The 14,811-nt window shown below is 45.2% G+C and overlaps 2 protein-coding genes across 3 annotated transcripts in view; both read right to left on the reverse strand.

The window, feature by feature from the left end:
• Positions 1 to 48: 48 nt before the first annotated feature.
• Positions 49 to 14,811, reverse strand: part of csrp3 (cysteine and glycine-rich protein 3 (cardiac LIM protein)) — a 346,019-nt gene continuing 331,256 nt past the window's right edge. The window contains exons 1-6 of one of the 2 annotated variants that reach the window (XM_052062578.1): positions 4,669 to 4,766; positions 3,373 to 3,484; positions 1,797 to 1,971; positions 1,573 to 1,702; positions 316 to 409; positions 49 to 243 (exon numbers count right to left, since the gene is read on the reverse strand). In XM_052062578.1, the coding sequence (XP_051918538.1) occupies positions 176 to 243; positions 316 to 409; positions 1,573 to 1,702; positions 1,797 to 1,971; positions 3,373 to 3,484 (579 nt within the window). In that variant the 5' untranslated portion in view covers positions 4,669 to 4,766 and the 3' untranslated portion in view covers positions 49 to 175. Of the gene's footprint in view, positions 244 to 315; positions 410 to 1,572; positions 1,703 to 1,796; positions 1,972 to 3,372; positions 3,485 to 4,668; positions 4,767 to 14,811 lie in introns of those variants that run through there. The other variant, XM_052062577.1, reaches the window with a different exon arrangement.
• e2f8 (E2F transcription factor 8) lies at positions 6,767 to 13,714 on the reverse strand. The gene is made up of 13 exons (XM_052062456.1): positions 13,349 to 13,714; positions 12,523 to 12,769; positions 12,274 to 12,427; positions 11,855 to 12,169; positions 11,603 to 11,764; positions 11,377 to 11,514; positions 10,414 to 10,623; positions 10,259 to 10,331; positions 9,685 to 10,183; positions 8,395 to 8,664; positions 8,201 to 8,315; positions 7,083 to 7,405; positions 6,767 to 6,977 (listed from the first exon to the last, which is right to left on the reverse strand). Exons 2-13 carry the CDS (start codon positions 12,691 to 12,693, stop codon positions 6,813 to 6,815), a joined length of 2,595 nt encoding a protein of 864 aa, XP_051918416.1. The 5' UTR covers positions 12,694 to 12,769; positions 13,349 to 13,714; the 3' UTR covers positions 6,767 to 6,812.

The raw sequence follows: 14,811 nt of genomic DNA on the forward strand, positions 1-14,811 counted from the left end.
GGACCAGCTCCAGCTCACCCACGACCTCAGAAAATCCAAAGATGGAAATGTTGTTACCAATATGGTTTATTAGAAACATAAACGAGAGCAAAGGCAGAGTTTCCGTTGTTATAGTTTTGGTGAAACAATATTCATTTAAGGTACGGCCATCCTTCCTGACTTCCGGTGTTCACGCTCATTCCTCCAACATGGCGGCATTGCCCAGTCCAAATCCTTTTGGCCCAAAGTTTTTGGCATAGCAAACTGGGGAGAAAAAAAAAAGTTAAAAGTTCTATTCCGACCTGTTTTAGAGTGAAGCCTTTTGAACGTTTGTACCTTTACAGTAGATCTCTCCATCCTTGTCGGTCACCGTGGTCGACTCCAGACTTTTACCACACTTGGCACAGCGGAAGCACGTTTTATGCCAAGGCTGCGGACACAGATAAGTTATTAAGAAACAGTACATAGCCGATAAATTCATGACTTCTTAATTTTGGAGTAGAGAATACAGAGCGATGGCAGTCGTCCCAGAAGTCATTCAAATCAATGTGTGTAACTTTTCTTGCAAAAAATATTTATTTTATTTTTATATTATAGTATTTAATTAGTTCCCTGATTTGTTCCGAGTCCACATTGCTTTTTGTGTCGTCATTTAATTTACGTTTTGTTAAATGAAAGTTTTTATCCATTGAGTTAACAGGTGTTTTTTTTTTTGTTGCGCAGTTATTTTCTAGACTGAAAAGCCCCGTGACTTCACCTATCTTGCCATACTGTGTTGCAGGTAATGCTTCTTTCCTTTTGATTGTACTGTATATAGTTTGTCATTTGGTTATTAGTGTGGCTGACGGGTATCCGCGCTGTTCGTCGCGGCCGCCATTACTGTGCATTGTGCAGCCGTTCTGCTGTGTGTGATGCGTTCAGCGGCATCGCGTAGATACCAGTGAAAGTCTGTTTTTTTTTCCTTTTCTTTGTAAATAGTTAATATACGATCACCTATGTTGTATATTTTGATTTGTTGTGCATTTAGCTTCTTGTGGATGATGTTTAGTTCAGGCAGAGCTACCAGGGAAGTCACAGGTTATTTTCTAGACCAGGTGTCACCAACATTTTTGAGGGTGAGAGCAACTTCATGTGTACCGATTGTGTGAAGGGCTACCAAATTGATACACGTCTGAAATAACATATTTGTCCAAAATACCTTCAATAATATGAGGATGTGTTATTTTTAATACTTGATGATTTAAATTGTCAGACTTTGATCGTGTTTCGAAATGTCTCACAGTACTGCCAATGTTTGCATTTTTAAATCATAATTTCTACTAGCAAATCACAATGTCCAGGCACTGGCGGGCTACTCAAGTGGTCTTCACGGGCTACCTGGTGCCCGCGGGCACCATGTTGGTGACCACTGTTCTAGACTGAAAAGCCCCGTGACTTCACCTATCTTGCCATACTGTGTTGCAGACAAAAAAAAAGGGAAAAACCACATCCTAGTGTCTGGTATATAGAGGGGGCAGCGACGTGGAGCTCGAGACCATCATAGCTGTGACCCCCCGTCACATATGTTGGAAAGAAGCTGCACTCCCCCCTTACCTTTCCTCCTCCCATCACCTTCTCTGCTGCGTAGACAGATTTGGAGCAGCGAGAGCAGTGGTCGGAGCTTCCGAACTTCTGGGAAAACTTGCTGGAGGTGGAGTTTGTGGAAGCTTGCCGTGGTTTAGGGCTAAAAAATAGATAATGTGACTATTTTTCTTTGTTTTTCTTTTCACGCTTTGTTGTGTTTAATTTTTATTGGAGTTACAATAATGTGATCATACTCATTGCTGGGTTGCAGCTGGTCGCGGTGTCCAACAGGGTCCGAGCTCAGAGCGCCAGCCCCTTGGCCGTATCCGTAACCTTTTGGCCCATATTTTTTGCCGTAGCAAGATTTGCAGTAGATTTCAGATTCGTGCGCGGTGACCGTGTGGCTGTCCAGTCCTTTCTTGCAGCTCACTGTGCAAAACGAACAGAAACGAAGAAATTAGCTATATATGTCCAAATTCAAAAGCTTACGTCCTTCGAAGGCCGCATTTTTTCGCCGCTGACGTCACTTCCGGTGCAAGTGGACCACACGCGATTTATGGAATAATAAAAAAAATTGGAAAGACGATTTACGATGCAAGAGCGAAACTGAAAATTCTATTTCGATCGGTTTACATAAGTATCGATCCGATATTGGTACTGATTTGGTCTTGAAACGACTGCCCACCACTGTTAGGACAGAAGTAGTATTGTGGTAAAACGAAGATTTCAAATTCAGTAAGAAATTAACAATGAAAGAATATTGCGTATTGGACTCATTTGTTTTCTTCGGGCTGTGTGACGGGGTCTGACTGCGGTGTCAAATCGGGGTGACGGTTAAACAAAAGCCAGCACCGAGCAAGTTTTATCAGTCAGCAGAGCCATTACGCATACTTCGATGTGTCGCTTTTCTATTCATAGCGAGAAAGAGACGAACACTGAGTGGAGGGACGGGCGGGCTTATCTCGGAGGCCTTTCAGACATCCCAGAGGCACAAACTAGTCATCGCTGTAGTCTGTGGTCGTAACTGAATCTCGGGCAGACAAACAACCACGGTCAAGTCGATGAAGACTGAACGGCTGCAGATGGGAAAGGGACCTCCAAATACGGCGGCGTCATTACATCGAACCACTTCCGTTTCATTCTGTCTTCCTTTTTTTTCATGCTCATTTGGTTTGATGGACATCTTTGCTGTGATTGGCTGTGCTTGTTTTTTGTTTCCGGTAACACGTCATGTCCTAAAATGGCAGAAGTCATAATAATAATATAGAGATATTTATGAATTAAGGTTTAGCTTCAGCAAGGAAATTGATTTTTTTTCCCCCTAAAATGTTATCGTTATAAATGACTAAAAAAAAAAGAAAATATTCTCAAACACCTGATTAATTTTTTTAATCAGTGTCAAAAAATACATTCCGAACTTTTGGTGAAAATATGTTTAATTTTTAATATGTACACATTTTTTTGGAATCTTTGAATTTTCCTCTGTATGACGGCTGAAATCAATTTTTCTTTCTTGCTCTGGAATTTAAAATAACATTCTGTCCCAAGACTTTACAAATCTGAAAATGTGTTCATAAACATATGTTTAAGGACATCTCAACAAAGTTAAGAGTTGGAGATTGTGATTTTTAAACTTTTGACACCAATGTATGTGCTTTTACTGAAAATAAGATTTGGGTTACGCCCTCTCGAATGCACTCGTTTTCTTTCCTGGTCTCTGAAGTTTTTTTTTTTGTTCTTTTATTTTTCATATTTCCTCCAGTCATTAAGATATCCTTGACATTCGGACAATAAAGTATGTGAGTGAGAGGAAAGACAAAGTGTTCCTACTGCATATGAAGCAGGTTTTATGGAAGCTCCTCCCATTACACTGGATCTCCTCTGCATGATAGACAGTCTTCTCACAGGCTGCACACTTTGCACCACCTCCCCAGTTTGGCATCTAAGTTTAAAAGAAAACACACACACACACACACACACACACATGCAGAAACATGATCAATGTCATTGGACTGTTTTGGATTGCCGGGGGTTGAAATGTGATTCAAGCCCAAATGGGACTCTGTGAACATACGTGTAAACAGCATGGTCAAAAAGTGGTATTAGGGGGGGGGGGGGGGGAGTCTGTCGGCTGTTTTGAGAAAACAAGAATTTGGTGTGTGGCTGGCAAGTCAGCCTTGGCTCCGAATCCAATTCTGAATGTGTTTGATGGGCTTGAGGTCAGGGCTCTAGTCCAACCGGGATTTTATGAACCTTTTAGGATTTGTGACGACTCTGGAACAGAAAAGGGCCTTGCGCAAAACTGTTCGCGCAAAGTTAGAAGCATACAAAAGGTCAATCGGGGGTTCATTGCGCCCCAGCCTTTTACTTATTCAGAAGTACCGATTCTATCACTAATCACAATATTTTTGAACAACTTTAAATCCAGTAATACAGGGGTGTCAAACTCATTTTTGTCGCGGGCCACATTGTAGTTCGCTTTCCCTTAGAGGGCCATTATGAATTTTGATAAACCATTAAAAAGCTTAATCCCCTCCACATATTACTTACACAGCACACAACAAACTGATGAATAACTCGTTTTCAAATCATAAATCAAGAATAATGACCGTTATTGCGGATCACATTTGACAATTTGAAATTTGTGTTCAGACTTTAGCAAGCATCATGGAACTTGATATGCTTGATTTGTTTTCGCAGGCCAAATGCAATGATGTGGCGGGCCAGATCTGGCCCCCGGGCCTTGACTTTGACACCTGTGACACAATAATATGTCACTGAATATATAAGTAAGTAGTTCGTGACTGTAATCCTGGCATTGCAGAAAACATTGATATTGACATTTAATGGGCACAGAGAACACCAATCAATTTAGTCTCTTACAGTTTTATTGACTTATTCCTTTCAGTTCGGATTAATATCTAACACACTGACTGAAATGTCCCGGAATTTCTTTCCACACTGAACACTAGTGTCTGCCCAAATCAGTGCATGTCCGACACCTAACAGCCACGGCACGTGAAGTTTCATTAAAAAAAACTTGAATGAGATATAATGCTGAAATTACATTGAAAAAAAACTCAAAACAATAAGCGAGTGTTGAGTATAAAGTCAATCAGACCTTACCTTGATCCACGTCTGTGCTCTTCTGTCCCACAGTGGCGTTTGTATGCTGGCTGGTTTAAATAATGCCCATCAGCAGTGACGCCCCCCCGCGCCCCCCAACTAAAGTATTCTCCTAAAATAACTTGTGACCGAGCCAAGCCCCCTGACCCTTCATCACAGACCAAGTGAGGCCTTGACCGTCAGCCACACAAATATTTGTTGCGGATTTACAGAGTGACCCCTGAGCCAGGACTCACAGCTGAACGCATGGTTTTGGGATTACCTACGCACAATAAACTGTGGACACTCACCGAGTGCCTGAATATGATCGGCGAGGATGAGCGCGGGTTACCGCACTGCTATTTTAACACCAGGAGCTTCTAATTAATTTATGCGTATTCATCCAAGCGGGAAAACCAGATAAATATTTTTCGGCCCACTAATTGACATTAAAGTTGAATGTGATGCAGCACCCACCTTTTACAAAGTGCCCTGGGGTTTTTTTTTTTTTGGGTGGTTGTCAAGAGAAAGGTTGGCGACGACAACAGCCAATTTCAAGAAAAACAGGCAACAGAATGTTTTTTTTGTAATGAGCACAATGGCGACCCCCGACATGTTTTGAATACCCCTAAAATGTTGCGGTGCTCAAGAAATCAGACGAGCAGCCGTCACATAAGTTGCCTAAACTCCACTGAGCACAATAGAACCAGACCCCTCTGCTTCCGGTACCATATGTGTGTCACGTCCCGTGTTTGCCAGCAGGGGGCGGGCTTTCTCTTCGCCGCCCACACACATGTTACGCATTGGTCGGTGATTACTCTGCCTTTATTAGGACGCTCTGCCAGTCGACTCACTGCCGGAGAATTCCACGCCGTGCCATTATTCTCTCGCTCAGATTCCTACCTTGATTACTCGTTGCCTCCTAGCCTTGTGGCTGTTACTACGCGTCATTATTCTTCTCGTATGAAATTTATACACTTGTCTAATCAGACCTTCCTCGCCATTTGTTTTCCGCGAGCGTTTTCGGTTGTTCCCTTTATTCCTTCCCTGGTCCTTATTTTGACCAGCGCTTTTTGTTATTTTTCCCTGTCGGGTATTTTGTGTTCTTTATTAAAGACTCCCTTTGTTCTCTGACAAAATCCTTTTACGTGTCTGCTTTTTTGGGGATCCACCTCCTTATTTTGTTGTGCACGAAGCGATCTCTCCATCACTTCGGGCACAACGTGACAATGTGATGTCAATGAACGATGCGCTATATGTCCAAATGCTTCCCGCACAGCCTCCTAACTTGTACATATTTGCTACATATTGAATGAAGATAAAACTGATGTAAACCCCAATACATTCATCCATCCATTTTCCGATCCGCTTATACTCACAAGGGTCACGGGGATAGCTGGAGCCTATCCCAGCCGTCTACGGGCAGTAGGCAGGGGACACCTTGAGCCGGTTGCCAGCCAATCACAGGGCACAGAGACGAATAACCGTCTGAGCTCACACTCACACCTCGAGACAATCAATTGTGAGCGTTCAATCAGCCTGCCATAAATGTTTTTGGAATGTGGGTGGAAACCAGAGTACCCAGAGAAAACCCAGGCAGGCACAGGGAGAACATGTAAACTCCACACAGGGAGGCCGGAGCTGGAATTGAACTCGGCACCTCTGCACTGTGAGGTCGACGCGCTAACCAATGGACCACCTCCCAATACATACATACAATAAAAATAACAAAGACAAGTCACATGATCTTAAATGTTTTACATGTTATTTAGAATTTCTTGTCAAGCGGAATGTCACAGTTTTTATTTTATTTTTTTTATAAATTAAGCAAGTAATCAAAATATCCGATTAAGTTGACATTGAATTCAACAGAAATATTCACTGATGTATTCATTCCATTTGTAAACATGTACAGTACAAAGGTTGTTTTTTTTTGTACTGACGTCAGCTTCTCGCATATTTAAAACATTTAAAAAAAAAAAAAAGATATTAATAACAAAAACAACCAAATCACACACATGAGCACGGCTGAAATACAAAAATGAGGAGAAAAATGACCATACTATCATGTGCTGAATGGCTTTAAAATCTCATTTGCGATCCTGCACCCCCTCCCCCCACCCCCCACCCAGACGTAACTCTCGTCCACCCACCCGTAACAAACATCAAAGCGTTTCTTCACTGTTGACATCCAGTTTCCTTTGCGGGATGTAAGCCATTTTAGGGGCACTGGGTGAGACCACTGCAGTAGCCAGAGGGGTGAGGGGTACCGGTGTGTTGAAGAAGCTGTGCTGGGGGAATCCCGTTCCTTTGGGGGTGCTCAATAAAGGCTAGAACAAGGAGAAAAGAAACAATGCTCATGTTAGCTTGTCTTCGTTAGACCTTTTCGATCGGGGGAAATCAATCCGTCCTTATCGAGCGGTTGTGAACGCTACCTGGTGAACGCTGATCAGAGCCACCGGATGCGAGGACTGCTGAACCGTCATGGGCTTGATGAAAACCATCCCTCCTCGTTGCTGCAGGGCCAGAGGGCTTAGCACGGCGTTTGACCGCTCGGGGGTCTGCGGTGAGGCGAAGGCGTTTCCCGAGCTGGAGCCCGAGATCAGACCGAGGTTCTGCAGGGTGAAGTTGAGGATAGCGGGACTGGGGCTATGGAGGCGTTGGGCCTGCTGGGTCAGGTGTGGAGATGTGGCCGCGGTGGGTCCGTGAAGACGGAAGCCGGTGGGAGTCACTTCCTGGACCGGGGCTGGTCTGGATCCTGTTTGAGGTACAACAGTCAGTACCTTACGCCTTATTTGACGAAATCGAAGGCGCTACTGCCTGAGAAGTGACCGGATCGATTTTGTCGTGTTCACATATAAGTGCATGCGTTGCTATGGTAACATCATCGGAATCCGTACCTATGATGGCGATGCCATATATAAAATACAAAGTTAATGAATGAACATTCATTCATTCATTCATCTTCCGAGCCGCTTGATCCTCACTAGGGTCGCGGGGGGTGCTGGAGCCTATCCCAGCTGTCTCCGGGCAGTAGGCGGGGGACACCCTGAACCGGTTGACAGCCAATCGCAGGGCACACAGAAACGAACAGCCATTCGCACTCACACTAACACCTAGGGACAATTTAGAGTGTTCAATCAGCCTGCCATGCATATTTTTGGAATGTGGGAGGAAACCGGAGCACCCGGAGAAAACCCACGCAGGCCCGGGGAGAACATGCAAACTCCACACAGGGAGGCCGGAGCTGGAATCGAACCCGGTACCTCTGCACTGTGAAGCCGACGTGCTAACCACTGGACTACCGGGCCGCCCTAATGAATGAACATGAAAGAAAAAAAAAAGGTGGTGGTGGTGGTGGGGTCCGGTGACATTAATTTTGGTTGCCAGCAGAGGGTGCTATTGCCCAACATAGCGGCACTCTGAGCGGGATCAATTTTTCCATTTAATTCTTATTCCACTTCACCCAATCTTTATCAAAATGCCATACGCAGAATGCAAATAATGGGATGTTGTCTCAAAGTTGATAAAAGTAGCGTGTTTGGACATTGACCTGCAGTAGGTGTTTGGTAGACGTAAGTAGGAGTAGATGGCTTGTTGCTTTCTGATGCCGAGCCGACAACAGGCTGCTGGGTGAGTGGGATCAGGTATCCTGCCGGCACTAAAGTCTGACACAGAGAAATCGATGATCCGCATTCAAATTGCTTTTATTTTGTAGGCTTTTGTGCATGTGTGTTGGCGGGTTACCTCGGCGTTAACTTGTCTGGGTGTGAGCGGGGCGTTCGCTCTGACGGGTGTTAAACCCGCCTCGCAATCAGAAGTCACCACCTTGTCATCCTTGTCCAGGAAGCTCTCCAAGCTCTGCTCCAGCGTCTGCGCAACCACGTCGCTGCCGGGAGTGTTGATGAACTCGGGGTCCAGGTGGAGGGCGCGGGGGGAGGGCCTGCTGGACAGCTGGCAGCTGCGGAGGGTCTTCAGACGAGCTTGAGGGGCGTGGCATTGCTTTGGGGAGGCGTCCTGCGGGAGATATGAATATCGATAGTCGTGAACATTAATGTGGGGAAAATGAGGAAGGGTGAAAACTAGCCTGCGTGGGTTAACCGTGCACTTCAAATCGTCTCTGGGTGTGAATGTGAGCGTGAATGGTTGTTTGTCTTGGTGTGCCCTGTGATTGGCTGGCAAACAGTTGTCGGTGTGGATTGGTTCAGCGGAATTTTTAGACGTGTTTTTAATCAAAAGATTTTACTGTAATTCTAATTGAATACACGTGTTCGGACTTGCCGTAAATACAGAAATTAATGTAAGCCAAGGACCACCTGGCCTTCCTCAAAACTCACTTGTATTCTTTGGCGTTCGACTCAGCATGACTTAAGATTTGTTCTTGATTTTACTGTTTGGTGCTTTCTACCGCCTTTTTTACCGATTTGTCTTACTGTTTATTGTGCATGTTCAATCGCTCCATGTACAGCACTTTGTATGCAGCGATGGCTGTTTGAAAGTGCTCGAGAAATACTGTTTGACTTGACTTAGATTTGTTCTTGATTTTACTGCTTGGTGCTTTCTACCGCCTTTATTACCGATTTGCCTTGCTGTTTATTGTGCATGTTAAATTGCTCCATGTACAGCACTTTGTATGCAGCAATGGCTGTTTGAAAGTGCTCGAGAAATACTGTTTGACTTGGCTTAGATTTGTTCTTGATTTTACTGCTTGGTGCTTTCTACCGCCTTTATTACCGATTTGTCTTACTGTTTATTGTGCATGTTCAATCGCTCCATGTACAGCACTTTGTATGCAGCGATGGCTGTTTGAAAGTGCTCGAGAAATACTGTTTGACTTGACTTAGATTTGTTCTTGATTTTACTGCTTGGTGCTTTCTACCGCCTTTATTACCGATTTGTCTTACTGTTTATTGTGCATGTTAAATCGCTCCATGTACAGCACTTTGTATGCAGCGATGGCTGTTTGAAAGTGCTCGAGAAATACTCTTGACTTGTATTTCTATCGGTACAAACTGTATATGCAGCTTTGTTCTTTACCTTGAGGATGGAGTCAGCGCGTTTGGCTTTTGGAGGACTGCTCTCCGCAGCCGAGTCCGAGCACAACCGTTTGACCAACGAGGGGCTCCCGTCAGGTTCCCTCGAAGCGGCTTGGCCCTTAGCAGCTAACGTGGCAGTCGGGCTGCGCCCAATCTTTTCCTCAAAGGTCATCGAGCGTACGGCGCAACTGGTCGGCGGCGGTCCGGTCAGAGGGTTGGGCCTGAGAGACGACGGGTGCAAATAGACGGCGTACGGTCCGCCACCGGGCCGCTGAGGCAAAATGACGGGGATGAGTGGGGAGCACCGCGCCGGGATGTACGCGACGCCGGACGAAGGACGGGAGGTCAGCGGGGTGCCGTGCACGTTTGGTTTCCCGGCAGCCTCTTCGTTTGGAGTTAGGCGTGATGCTGGCGGCGCCGCTAAGATGGCGGTTGGCGGGAGCCTCGCGACTGTTGCGTTTGCCTCGGCGGCAACCGTCTTCGGATCGCTGCCTCTGGCACTGGAACATTAAGCACAGAAGTGTTGAACGCCCGCCTATGCTACGTCGACGTTACGTTCCCTCCACCAAACTTACGCTGACTCCTGGTCAAGCTGAATCTTGCAAATAGCAGCGAGTTGAGCCATTTTGCTGGGGATATCACTCTCATCTGAGGAGGGGAAAACACAGTTAACACAAAATACCATTGTTGTTACCCCCCCCCACAAAAAAAAAAAGAGAGAGTGTCTCACTTTTGGCAGGACTAGTGGGGGCCGAGCTAATCTTCCGCCGGTCATCCTGAATGCTCTTGGCCAGCTTCATAAGCGAGGGGTGTCGCGTGAAGCTTCGCTTGGCACCGGGCGGTGACGAAAATAGGTTTTTGGCACAGTTTTCCACAGAGGGGCGGCACTCCAGTACTTTTGTCTTACTGGGCGGACACATGGAGGCGCCGCTTGTCACATCTGAAACAGTGGAATGGTGAACAAATTGTGACACAGTCGTAAAGTATGGAACCTGTCCTGATGGACAAACGGCTAGCGGTGAAGTCGTTTGCGGAAGAATACGTCATCGCACACCAAGCTCGGTTATCAACATGCCGTTTTTCATTTGATTGTTTCACGGTGGTGTTTACTTGGTTCGCTGGGAATGGGCCAATTGGTTTTTCTTCTTATATATCTGTAATAACGCAACTCCACCAGATACTGAGGTCCTCCGCTCCCAATAATGTTTTAAATTGGACTGTTATATTTGAGGGCAGCCCGGTAGTCCAGTGGTTAGCACGTTGGCTTCACAGTGCAGAGGTACCGGGTTCGATTCCAGCTCCGGCCTCCCTGTGTGGAGTTTGCATGTTCTCCCCGGGCCTGCGTGGGTTTTCTCCGGGTGCTCCGGTTTCCTCCCACATTCCAAAAACATGCGTGGCAGGCTGATTGGACGCTCTAAATTGTCCCGAGGTGTGAGTGTGAGTGCGAATGGTTGTTCGTTTCTGTGTGCCCTGCGATTGGCTGGCAACCGATTCAGGGTGTCCCCCGCCTCCTGCCCAAAGACAGCTGGGATAGGCTCCAGCACCCCCCGTGACCCTAGTGAGGATCAAGCGGCTCGGAAGATGAATGGATGAATGTTATATTTGAACGATTATGCTAAAAATGTATATATGCATGTACATTTGCATAAAATCGCCGCACACACCAAAGATGAGCAATGAAGTTTCTTCATACCTTTCACCTGAGGGGGTCCATTCGGGCCCACCCATTTGAATGCCGGTTTCTTGCCCCTGTCTTCTGTTACGTGGACTTTTTCAATGAGTTTGAGGCTCCGCAGCACGTTAGCGATGTCGTAAAGTCGCCGCACTTTCGCTGTAAACGTAACGCAGACACACATACTTAATGACCAATTTGTGCATCTCGAATGCCGTCAACTGTGGGACAGTCACATGACACTCACTCTTGAATTTGTTCTTATCCTGATCAGCACTCGGGTCTTCTCCAATCAGGATTTTGGCAGCCACATCCAGGCTGACAACCGGTGGATTGGAAACCAGGAAGAGCATGACAAACTTCTGGCTCATCACTCTCAGAGATTTGTCCTTCCGACTATTAACAGAGGCTGGGCACAAAAGTCAACAGATTGTAGTCTTGTAAGAATTGTCAGAAATTCAAAAAAAATCCAAAAAGAATATCTGTGCGCTAATCTCACCCGCTTTGAACTCCACTCCAGGAAGCTCCACAAAAAAGAGCTCCTTTTGTCCGTGTTCGCTGCTCTCCGAGTGCATCGACTCCTGGTTCTCCTTCTCATCACCATCAAAGTCAAATTCTTGATCGGGGAAGTGCTGTCTGATCTGCTGCATCTGCTGGCAGTACCTTTGCTCCACACCCACCTGCTTGAGTATGGCAAGAGTCTGGGCCAGATTGGTCCGACCGTGCCACGTGTAGCGGTTCTTTGCAGAACGGCTCACCATGTGCAGGCTTTCGAGCACGTTCATGATGTCATAAATGCGCCGGCGCTCCACATCTGTGCCAGGGGGAGGAAAAAAAAAAGTCAGAAACCATGACAGCTGAAAAGTGGCAACGTAGAATGATAATATGTGTTCATTGGTCAGATATGAATACACATACTGAGTTCAGTGGCTACATCATCCAGGCAGATGTCATTGTTGCCAGCTGGGTCTGGCCAATCTGGACAGCGTGCGAGGAATTTATGGCAGAGCAAACCCAGACTTTTTTCTTTTCTGCTTAACATTTTTTCAGACTCATCTCCATTTTCAACATCCTACAAGAGAATAACAGCAAACACATGAGATGTAAGCACACAGAATCTCTGTCAAAAAGTACGGTATATAATTTGGATATGACAAAATTCAAGACCTGAGTAGAATCAAGAACTTCATGTAATTCGGGAGGCAGACACAGCTCCCTTTCCCGGTTCCTAATCTCTGGACTTGCAGCACTGATGAGGATTTTGAGGTTGGAAGTTGGCGTCCATGGATCAGCAGACCCCGCTTGGCTTGCTTTTTTAGGTGTTGTGAGCGGGCCCATGATGAACCGTGTGCACTTCTCACTGGGTTTTCCAATGACTTAACAAAATCAGTGGGGCTATAAAGCCATCATACAACTTGGAATAAAAGAGAAAAGCAAACGTCATATTTTAAGGCAGCTTCATTCTACATTCTTCGATAAGTTAAAAAAAAAGTGAAGCACTAGCTTGAAGTTGGCTGAAAGCGACGTATATCCGTCGAATCAACTAGCTGCTCCCGCCCTTTTCGTCCAAATGAGCCAATGAGAGCGCGCCAAACAGGAAGTGAGCTGGGCGTCCCGCGCAGGTAAACATTTTTTGAAATCCTTGGCGCGGAATGAGTCTCCAGTGTTAACAGGCAGACACGTTTGCATTATTTCACCGAACATAACTCAAGCCTTTACTACAATGTCAAGACTGCGTCGTTGACACGATGGATGTTGCAGAAGACGATTGTAGTGCTCACGACGTCTAAGTCTGTCGTTTCCGAACGCGCGCTGACGTGTAGTTTTTGGCCCCCGCCATGAAACGAGTGAAACCCGCTTAATTTTAAAAAGCAAAGCGTCGTGTTATTACGTCGATTAGTATGCTGGTACAAATGCCTCGACCAGCTGAAAAACAAACCAGCAAGTGCCGTATGTTCCATTACATAAAATGTAAAAAAAAAACAAGTCTTACCAAATTGTACACCACCCTGGTCAGAAGAAAGTTCCCATGTTGGACTAAGAATACTTGAGTATCTGTATTTCTGAGATAAATCCAAAGGTTTCAAAGACTATTTGTACATAAAACAAAGATGTACGGTAAATATTAACGATTGGATAAACCAAATATGTTTAAGCTCTCAAATCAGCCCGCACTAGTCGATCAAGTGTCTCAGAAAAATCAAGTTGAGTGAATGACTTGTTTGGCCCTGCCGAATCGCGCATGCGCAGTAACGAAAACTCCCGCCCCTGTGAGGACAAGGGCGGGTTTCGATACTGAATACGTTTTCCCCCATAAAACTTGAAAGTATTCTACTTCTTTGTAATTGCTTAAAGAATAATAATCTGTTAAACATTTTTATAGGCTGCATAAAACGAAGAACATAATTTAAAACGGAAATGATGCTCAAGATACCATTACGAAAAGTGACCAGAGGGTGTCGCTTTGATCCAAGAAATACGACTGTCGGTCATAATACTGCATTAAGCATGTGGAAGGGAAAGACACCATCCAATGTATTAAACTGTGAACAACAGAAGAAGCTATGGTATAACTGGTCATGGATATTCCACTTCATTCAAAATTATGTTTTGTATATCTGTGATGGTAATGGATATTCCACTTAAAGGAAACCAATAGCAATGCCCCAGGGTGTCTTCAGGTGCCCCCAAAGTTTTTGGACCTCCACAGCACATCCCATGGTAAACATAATCAAAGACAGCATGAAGGAGAGCACAATGCTCAAAGCAAGACTCAGTTTTGCATTAAAGTCACTCGTTGGAACAAGGCAGTTGGCTCCGGAGCAGATTGTCGCCTCGGAGGAGCAGGAAGCAAATCCTGCAGTTCTTTCTATAAATATAGACATATTAGAAATCCGAGAATGATCCGGGTTGCCAAATTTGAAAGACTGGTTGCGTGTCCTCGTCAGCCTGTACTTTTTAGATTTTATTGGGTAGAATCTTTTACTGTTCATTTGGTTATCCGATAAGGTGATGATGAGCATACACTCCAGCCCACTGCTCTTTGTGCCTTGCGGCTACTGCCAAATCGTACTGGCAGGGAACCATTTTTATGTTTTATAGGGTCAATGTTCGCAACATCTGGCCTTGAAATAATAATTTGTAATATTTGAATGCGACATCATTTTTTTAAATGCTCTTTGGACTTTTCAAATTTTATGGACAGTCAAACTAATATAAATCAATGTGTTGCAGAGTTTAAAATAGACTATGCTTGTCCCCATTTAATTTTGAATTGCCCTTCACCTTTCTACATTTTGGACGCTAAGTGGCGGCAAAAGCCTGCCGACGTAGTGTCGCCATGGAAACGAAGGAGCGTCTTGAGAATGTTGAGAGAGACGAACGCAAAACGTGACGTCATTTCGCACGCACGAGAGGAAATGTGTGGGACTCTGATGGGTACTTTATGGGATGCAT

This window comes from Hippocampus zosterae, chromosome 4 (assembly GCF_025434085.1).
Source record: "Hippocampus zosterae strain Florida chromosome 4, ASM2543408v3, whole genome shotgun sequence".
NCBI lineage: Eukaryota > Metazoa > Chordata > Actinopteri > Syngnathiformes > Syngnathidae > Hippocampus > Hippocampus zosterae.